The following is a 10095-nucleotide window of genomic DNA, read 5'->3' as shown; positions in this document are numbered from 1 at the left end:
CGGTGAAAACTAGCCTGGTGAAACCGGAAAAACGGGTGGTTTTTAATAAAATAATAAAAATGTGTTGTTTTATTTTAAATTTTGTGTGTATATATATATATATATATATATATATATATATATATATATATATATATATATATATATATATATATATATATATATATATGACGTCATCCGGTTTTTGGGACCGGTTCAACCAGTCGAATCAATTGAACCATCGAACCGCTAAGACGGGCGGTTCGATGTCCGGTCCGGTTTTCAAAACATTGGTGTAGTAAGGTCTTGAATGGTTGAAAAAAAATGTGGAAGATTTGCTCTTTGCGTTATCTATTGGGACCTTTGTTTGATTAGGTATACAGAGAGGCCCAAAGAGACTCTATTCAACTTACGGGAGGTTTGGAATATCACATTGCGTATATGCTGAAATACAAGATGTTTCTGAAAGATAACTATCATAACACTTCATTTTTTATTCATATTGATTTCATTTTTTCTAGTATGACTTTTATTGCTAATTGTTTAAATATAGTAAACTATATGTGCAAAAAATCTATTCACCTCTAGAAACTAATTTCCGAAACAAACTATTTACACCCGTCGCTTAGCGTGGGTAAACTGCTATTATATATATATATATATATATATATATATATATATATATATATATAGAGAGAGAGAGAGAGAGAGAGAGAGAGAGAGAAGTAGGTTCATACGAAAACATAAATATCTTGCGAAAACGTTAAAACAGATTTTATCTTATAAAATCAAAACACATGTACAATAAAAAAATAATTTTATTAGCAATAAATTAAAGATAGTAAGCTTACATTGGATGGTGTTATGGTAATATAGATTTAAAGATGGTTTTAATAATTATTTTTTTTTCACGTGCTTAATCATTTTTAAATTCATGTTTTCATAATAAAAATGTTGAAAATCATATTTTGCTAATATGAAACAATTTCTCATCTATCATCGATTATCATCATGTATTTAAAAGTTTGGATGAGTTATTTTCCAAAATATAATGTTGAGGTGACACAATATCATAGGTTTTTTCTTGTTTTCGCGTTTTCGCAAATTATTTGCATTTTCGCATGAACCCTCCCCCATATATATATATATATATATATATATATATATATATATATATATATATATATATATATATAAGAAATTCGAACCTGAAATCGGAAAACGGTGTTACAAAGAAATGAAATATCTTGACTCGAACCGTCTTGTGTGGATTTGCGTCTTTGGTTAGAAGCGGTTTGTTTAGTTTTGTCTTGAGAATCAATTGAAGGTAACCGAAAAAATTGAGCGAATTATAAAAAATTTCAAAGAAAACACACTACAAATGAGTGAAATGTGTATTCATCTTTATAAACTTATAAAATAAAAAAATAATAATAAATAAAGTTAATTGTATAAATATAGATAAAGGTCAAATGCATTCAAAATAATTTAAAATAAAGTTGGCAGAAGAATCAATTCTCTGTCCATGCATTCAACTGTACATTGCAAAGTCACATGCATGCACTACAATACATGCAATACTCACACGTCCACCAACCCGTTTAAAAGCATTAAACCCACGAAAACGCTGAACCTGCCGGTGCTAGGTACCGTTTCCCGACGGTTCCCTTGGTACCGCCTTTACCCATTTTCAAACCGCCTCTCGACTCTGTCCTGCCTAATAATGATAAGGGCTTTTTTATCTGGCTCGCCCTAAGCATTTAAACATTCAGGACCAATACTGTTTATGTTCAATTCAAATTGCAGAAAGGTACTCTCATTTTCTGTCATTGTGTAAATTAGTAACATTGATTATACTTTGAATAGATAAAAAATAAAATACATTTATAATACTATAATGCAAAAAAAAAATATCTTGCTACTATGGGAAAAAAATAAAGTATATTTTCTATTTCAACAACCGAGCAAAGTGCGTTGCTATTTTATGCAATTTTCCCTCAGAAAGTACATTGATGAAACTATATCATATTCAGGCGTCGATAAAGACTAAAAGCACATGGGTGCATGATATGCTTAAAGGAGATGATACATTTGTGTTGCAGGTAAAGCTCCTAAAGTTCCAGAAAAGCACCACTACAAAGATAACGAATAAACATGTTTTATTAAATAATGTACATACCATGTTTTGCATTTATGTTACATGTACATTTTCAACAATACGTTTTCCATAATTCTTTTGTTATGGATTTGGTTATAATATGCATTTCAACAATACGAGCAAACATGTTTTATCACTTCGTAAATTCGTCACATGGTGAGATTACAAAATAATAAGAGTAAATTACAAGAATTGTCTGTGGTTTGTGGTAATTTGCATTTTTAGTCACTAACAAAGTCTTTTTAACTCGGTACATTCTTATTGTTTGTTTTTATTAATGATTAGTCCGTAAGACTATTTTGTCCTTTTCAATTTTGTTTTTTAATAAATTAGTTGTTATTAATTATAAGTTTAAATATTAAAAAAATCATGGGTCTTTTCCTCACCCCACCATCATGAATGCCCACCCCTTTGATTTCTCTCACACGTATTTCTCAGATCCCTTCCACGTTCTCTTCAATGTGTCTAACCTTCGGTGACCCTCCTTCGCCTGTCGCCACTGTAATCTGGATTTGTATCAATGCCCTTCATGTCCGACGAGCCTCACATATATCTCAGATCCTTCCCTCTAACCTCCACAATACTCTTCTTGTGATTTTTGATGTCATGTTCAAAAACCCCAATCGTTTCAGGGGGTTTTTATTGTAGGTTCGTGTTTTATAGGCTCTTAAATTACTTTAGATGTGGATTTCGATTTAACGATTAGGTTTGGTTTTCACACTCATGATTTGTTGAAGAACAATGATGGGTGGTTGCCAGAGGTTTTAACTGAGATGGAAAATGTATGAGAGAGGTGGTGACAAGGATGTGAATGTTGGGGGTGGACTCAACTAAATCGTTTGCCTTATGTTGCGTCTCTCTATTCTAGCTTTGAAGAACTTTGAAGAACCCATTGAATCAAACTGAAGATGCCTCTTTCCCCTTCCTCTTTTCTATCGTCGACAGACATACATCACCACAACCCACCTGTCGCCACCACTGCAACGTGAACGAGGATCGATGACCATCACTTACCCCCATTCTCATCAAGGAATAGTAGTAGAAGCAGCCAATGGTTTCCGAACGACGAACCCTAATTGTCAACTCATGGTCTTGATTAAAGAGATCCTAGATGTAGCGATTGAGGAAAAATAATAAGAGGTGGTGCATGTGTTCTTCCGGTAAACCGTGTCTTCTCCGGCAACTTTCTGGTTGTATTCGCCGGCGATGACGGTGCCTCGTTGAGGTAAGAGGCGACCAAGAATTATATATATACTTAATTTCCGGGAGCCTTATATACAGTTTCTTTTTTGGTTTTACTACTTTTGCCACATAACTTTCGCTTTTCCACATTTTCGCCGCATAACTTTTCTATATTGTAACTTTTGCACCTTATTTAGATTTTTTTAAGCTTTAGTCCCTTGACTATGTTCATCCCTGCTTTTTGACCGTCGATGTTTTGAGTCGGTTGCTCCTTCCGCCGCTTCTCCCACCCAATCAGATGTTGCACCGCCATGGACATCAATCATTATCTTTCTCCTTCGATTAAATCCATTCTTATTCCAAAGCTCTTTCTTCTTGGCTCCGCCGCTTCGCTTCCGATTAGACCAAGGTGAGATCGTAGAAAAACTCAGTTTCGTATTTCACCTGAATATTTTAATTTGATTATAAAGATTGAATTCTTATTCCATTCTATTCATTTTTGGTTTTGTTCTTTTTTTCGATTTCTTTATGTTTCAAGTTGAAAAACATGTAACACAGAGGGCAAAATCGATACCTCTATGTTGCTGTTAGGTCACGGGAACATAAAAACATATGAGTGCAGCCGCCGATGGTTACGGTGCCGACCAACGGAGGGTGCAGCGGTGATGGATGGAAATTGCCCAAGCAATATCACAGTAAACGTATCAAATATCGAGGTAAGTTCTCCTATCCATACTTCAACACTCTGTTTAAACCGAAAAAGGATAGATCTTTAAAGAGTTTCATTTGAATCAAGGTCAAAGCAGGAAGAGTTTATCACACCTGTTGTGTGGGCGTGAAGAATATGAAAAGACGCAGACAATATCAGGGCAGGTGACTGGCTTCGGTCATACCCAGGAAGACGATTTAGCTATACAGAGCCACATGATTTTCAGATTTGAAAGAGACTTTAATGATGCACACCAACTGCTCGATAAAATTCTTGAACCATGTTTCTAAATTTTTTTGCAGTCTGTTATTCAACGTAAGCTTAGTTTTGGTCATGAAAACTTTTTCACCGTCTTTATGATGATACTGCTATTTGGTTGTGAAATGAAAATGAAAAAACTGAAAGATGGTTTGCTTTTTGTGTTAACTGCAGGTCATGTCAATGCATTTATAGAGAAAGTGAAATTCAATTTGATCTATGCGACAAAGGATGCTAAATTGTTGATGATCAGGTTAATTCCCCATCCGATAAGCCATTTCTTTACTTTAATTTCTTGAATTTGTCATTCTTAGATACTTACTGCTGAATTTGTTTCTAAATTTAAGAAACTTAAAGGGAAAGCAGTTGATTTGGACAACAAGAAGTTTCTAATCTTTAAGGTTTGAGAATAACTAAAGATGATGTTTTTCATGTGTTTATTACAAAATTTTGAATTACAGCTCTCTAAGTTTTTCAGCGTCAGCTTCACAAGTTGTTGTTCATGTGTGAATGTTTGCAACCATTAAGTAATGGTCCCACATTTAATTGTCCATTTTAACACAGCTTCTCATAGGCACTGCTGATCGAGGGGTAAAGCATGGAATGTTGATGCAAAAAAAGTTGTTTGTGATCTCAATACAGCTGAAACATTTCAAAGGTTTATGCCTAATATAGTAATATCAGTCATGGATGTACCATGTTGCATCCTGGTTATGGTTTCCTTGCTGAGAATGTTGTTTTTGTTGAGATGTGTAGAGGACATGGATTCAACTTCATTGGCCCAAATGTAAGTAACTTATTATTACTATTACTATTATCTAGATTGTTTAATATGCTATAATTAATGCATGTTTGCAGCCTGACAACATTCGTGTGATGAGGGACAAAGCAACTGCTAGAGATACCATGAAGAATGCTGCTGTTCCATGTGTACGTGGAGGTGAAGATCTATTACACGTATTTTGATTCATCTACATTATTATAATATTGAATTCTTGATGCCAAAACATCAACTTTTTGTATTGATGACATGTGTTTTGATTCTTATAATAATAACAGAGCAAAGAGGAAGGCATCATGATTGCTGATGAGATTGGATACCCTGTCATGATTAAGGCCACAAAAGGTGGTGGTGGTCGTGGAATGCGTCTTGCAAAAGAACATGATGAGTTTGTCAAATTGTTACAGGTTTTAATTATTATAAAACATACACTTAACTATTTTTTGGACGTCTTTCCTTTTTTGGAAGATTCAGATGGTAGGCAGACACAAGCGTTGAGGTATGTGATTTACTTTGAATCGGTGCCTGTAATTCTCTTCCTCTTTTATGCTTCTATCAGCCTCGACTTGCAAATATCGATTATTAGAAATTCTGAAAAATTATGATCGATTGACGGTATTCTAGTGGCTGTCTTGATTTTCCGTCATTTGGCCTCCACCTGCTTCAATGCATCTGCACCCCACCGCCTTACTACTTCCTTCTTTCTCTCTCTGTCTCTCTCTAGCCAAGAAATCCGCTTCTCCACTATTGATTTGCCGCCCCGGTTTTCTCCATTGTCGGGCTAGCCTAAGGCATGGTCAACCTGGCCAACGGCTGAAGGAGCTGTTGATAAGAATTGATATTCAGTTTCAGTAAATTTGCTAGACCTAATTACCTTTTTTTTTGTATTTCTTCTGTTCATGATCTGGAGTTTTTTTAGATATAACTGGACAACTTTTAGGAATCTTTCGGGAACCGTTTGTGGTTTCTAATATTACTTAAGAGTATAGAAGCAATTCTGGAACCCGCACATTAGTATATGAGCATAAGGAGTCTCAAGTGATTTTTAGTTTAAGGTGCTTATTTTAAATATTTCATTTGCATATTTTTTTCCATAAAGATTTTTTAAAATATTTTATTTTTAATTATGTGTGGGCAACTATGGGATATAAATATGGGTCCTGCCTCATTTGCTACTTTATATAAGGTAATTATAAACGATTTAATATCTGACAAGTTTGAATGTTGTCTAGCTGGATTTGAACAACAGATAGCACGTGGTTCTTACAACTTGATGTTAATGAAATAAATGAGGAGGAATATGACAAATTTTTAGCAAGATCAGAGCATAAGAAGCTTCTTGCATGATTGGAACTATCAAGGCAAAGTAGCACAGGCTGGTTATTGACCATTATGCCCCTGGTCATTTAAAAGTCTTTTGGCATCGTTTTGGCTTTTACTTTGTTTTTTAGGTTCGTATTTTTTTCATAGTAAAAAGTACACAACTCATAAACTATTCTATTTTTGGCTATTACAATAATTTTTTTTTACGAAAAATGACAACGCACTTTAGTTTTTTATAAAAAAAATGAAAGTCGTGTAGTTTTTACTATTAACCAGGTTTTTAAAGATTATATTATCAGTGAATCAAAGAAATTAGTTGGAATGGTTACAGGAAAAGGACAAGAAATTAAAGTCTGTGAAAAGGCAACAAATGACACACCTTTGGGTAAGCAACACAATATATTTCTCTATTTTTTAACTTATTTAATGACTATTATGCCCTTGGTCGTTTAAAAGTCTTTTGATGTCATTTTTACTTTTAAAAGACTGATGTGTGAACGCATTGAATAGCAAATGTAACCTCACACTGGACCAAAACCAATACCAACAAACTTATCCTACTGCTACTAAAACAAAAAAGTAAAGTGATTCATATTTAGTTAGGATTTCATTTTGATTTTCTTATATGATATTCAGCCTTCTTTGGTTTCTGTGTTACTTTGACATGGATGAAGCTGACTTGATTGAACGATTTGTTTCTTAGCTTAAATTTTTTTCATGTACATCGTATGTCTTGTATTGTATTGTGTTGTAAAAAGTAAAATCATCTCATTTTTGTTGCATTTTATGGTGTCATGTGATAAAACTGCTATTACAAAGTATCAGGTCGACCAAAGCAACAATTCGAGAAGGTATGGAGAGGAGAAAAACCTGAATGCATGACAGTTACATGCGGAATCTATGATGCAAGCATGACAACTTAACAATCTGTTTAAGTACTTAATCAATAACCTTTTTTACAACGGAATACATTCTAACCCCCGCAACGCTGGGGGAAACTTTCCTAGTTTGTTAAGGAAATAAGAGCGGGAAGAGAAGGGGTTTAGTGGTGGGCCTACCTGTGCATCATCTTTTATCATAAAAAATAAAAGACAAAACTACACAAATGGATCCTTGCTTAGCTCAAAATTTTCATTTTGGTAAAAAAAAAGTTTGGATTAGAGGTCTAAAATTTTCATTTTATTGCGAGTTTGGTCCAATTTGCTTTGAACTTTTTTATAATTACGATTTTACCCTTACATTTATCTTTTTTAGTTTTTTTATTTAAATAAATAGTTTTCTGATTAAAAGAAAAATAAAAAAGAAATTTGTCTTTTCTATTTTATTTTTATAATTTTTTTAACAAAAAAAATACCGACCCCACCTACCCCTCTCTCTCTCTTTCTCACATTCATAAACACTCGAGAACACTTTTAACACACGTTGCCACCATTATTTGCCACCACCACCACTGTTCGTTATCGGTCTTTGCCACCACCACCACCACCAGACATGGCACACCTTCAGAAAACCCACCGCTGACCACCAATCTCTAGAAAAACCCTTGAGCTATCACCATAACTAGAGTCACTACCATCAGAGATTTGGAACATCGTCGGCTTTGTCTTGCTCCTCCGACGATGTTGACGACTCCGTCTTGCTTCTTCTCTAACGACCATTGGAAAAATAGAGCTGAACCACCATTGGAATGCCACCTGAAATCACCTCAGATATGTACAAAAAAAGACAAAAAGTGGCGGTCGTTTGTAGATCGTCTCCGGAAGTAATATAGCTCGCCACCCTAGCTTCGAGTTGCCTCTTTTTTCAGATCCATGTTGCCCCCTTTCTTAGATCTACATAGCCAAGGTTTGCAGATCGATTCGTCGCCACCATCCATCTTCTCTGGTAGCGTTGTCATCACCTAGAATCATCGTCACCTCGAGATAGATCGATAGATTTGCAAAGGTTTTCAACATTTGGTAGGCTTTTCTGACGAAGATGACATTACAGGAAGAGATCAGTGAGAAGTGTTTCAATATCCGGTAGGGTTCCGTCGGAGATCTAGGGTTTTTTTACGGTGATGACATTTCAGGAAGAGACCGGTAGGTGGCAGTGGTTCAGATCTACATTGTCAGATATTCAGATCTACGTTGTCGTAGGTGGTTTGGGTGGTCTAGAAAAAAAAGAGTCTTCGGTGACTAGGATAAGCTGGACAGACGACAGTGGTTCGTCAAGTGGTGGTGGTCCGACGGCGGTGTACGATAGGAGGTATTGGTTTGACATCTATAGAGAGAGAGAGAGAGAGAGAGAGAGAAAGAAAGAAAGAAAGAGAGATGATGTTAGTGTTTCTAGAGGTATGTGAGTGGGGTAGGATGGTGTTGTATATATTTTTTTTATTTAATTTTAAATAAGAAATACAATAAAATTATAAAAGAAATAGAAAAAGAAATTAATAAGACCAAATCTCTCATATGAAAAAAGTCTAGATCAAATTGGACCAAAATCGCAACAAAATAAAAAGTTTGGACCTCTGGTGCTAGTCCAAACCTTTTCGGACCAAAGTGACAATTTTGAGCTAACCATAGGGACCATTTGTGCAGTTTTGTCAAAATAAAAAAACAAAACTGCATATTTGGTCCTTGTGGTTTGCAAAAATCTTTGGATGGGGTCCAAAAAGTTTCCAGCTTGCACAGAAGGTCCGAAATCAAGGTTTTTCTAGGTTTTTGGTCCAAAAAAATTGAAATTACCTATTTACCCTTTTAATTTCAGTTTTGTATTTTCTTTTCTTATTTATATTAATACTTTATGAAATAAAATTAAAAAACAAAGAAGATGACCCTCACTCCACCCCTATCGGTACCTCTCTCTCTCTATCTCTCCCATTTCCAGTATGATGGATGCCAATCAATTGCGGGCGGAAGGAGGGAGTTTCGGTTGTCGACGAGAACGAAGCGACGAAGGAAAAGGGGAGGACCTATGGGGTTTGGCTAAATCGAAGGAATGAACGGAAAAAACAGCGAAGCTTCTTCCTGCTCCAATGGTGATTTGCGAAGCGGGAAAGGTTCGATCGGCGATGAGGGAGGTCGTCTTTGTGGTTTGACGAAGCCAAAGGGACGAAGGAAATGGGACGAAGGAAATGGTGGAGTGTCAGGAGCAGCAGCAACGAAGAAGTCGGGGTCCTCGGTGGGTTTTCTCGACGGAAGGGAAGAGGAGGGTGCGAGGGGTGGCCGTCGGTCTCAGTGGGTGCTGCGATGAGGCGATCGGTGGTTGACAGGTGCGTGATTGGGGGCTGCTCCGGCAGCCTCCCCTATTCTTTTTTTTTTCTATGGTGGTGTCGTGGGAGGCAGCAGCAACTCCGGTTGCTGTTGTGTTGTTTTTCTCTTGTGTTCTTGACTGGTTTGAAAGGGAATATGCAGGTGTTTGAGTTGAGGCTTGGTCACCGAAACTGGAAGAGACAGAGGTGGAATGGTGGTAGGGTGGTGACGGTGTAAGGTGGTATTAGGGGAGGCAGTAACTCCGGTTGCTGCTGTGTTTTCCAGTGAGCAGGGCAGAAACGAGAAAAAGAAAGGAGGACTTTGAAGGGAGGGGGAGGAGGTAGAGAGAGAAAGGGGAGGGCTCCGTTGGGGTGGGTATATATATATATATATATATATATATATATATATATATATATATATATATATATATATATATATATATATATATATATATAATTCCTTTTTCTTC

At 36.0% G+C, this 10095-nt stretch overlaps 1 protein-coding gene across 14 annotated transcripts; it reads left to right on the top strand.

Annotated features, from left to right (window-relative positions):
* Positions 1–2536: 2536 nt before the first annotated feature.
* Positions 2537–7172, top strand: LOC145136960 (biotin carboxylase 1, chloroplastic-like). Of its 14 annotated transcripts, none has more exons than XR_013720813.1 (9): positions 2537–3728; positions 3858–4035; positions 4116–4343; positions 4461–4539; positions 4634–4687; positions 4851–5073; positions 5145–5243; positions 5346–6122; positions 6300–7172. XR_013720813.1 is itself a non-coding variant. In XM_079071095.1 (9 exons), the coding sequence occupies exons 7-9, from the start codon at positions 4984–4986 to the stop codon at positions 5670–5672; spliced, it is 516 nt and encodes a 171-aa protein (XP_078927221.1). In that variant the 5' UTR covers positions 2537–3362; positions 3517–3728; positions 3858–4035; positions 4116–4343; positions 4461–4539; positions 4634–4687; positions 4851–4983; the 3' UTR covers positions 5673–7172. The 14 variants fall into 14 exon arrangements, 8 of the variants coding, with proteins under 8 accessions (XP_078927221.1, XP_078927227.1, XP_078927226.1 ...); XR_013720811.1 differs by having other exon boundaries at positions 5346–6518; positions 6722–7172; XM_079071095.1 differs by having other exon boundaries at positions 2537–3362; positions 3517–3728; positions 5346–7172.
* Positions 7173–10095: the final 2923 nt, after the last annotated feature.

Source organism: Lactuca virosa, chromosome 9 (genome assembly GCF_052849685.1).
Source record: "Lactuca virosa cultivar CGN04683 chromosome 9, Lactuca_virosa_CGN04683_v6, whole genome shotgun sequence".
Taxonomy (NCBI): Eukaryota; Viridiplantae; Streptophyta; class Magnoliopsida; order Asterales; family Asteraceae; genus Lactuca; species Lactuca virosa.
The sequence above is the reverse complement of the archived record's forward strand: the minus strand, read 5'-3'. Positions and strand labels throughout refer to the sequence as shown.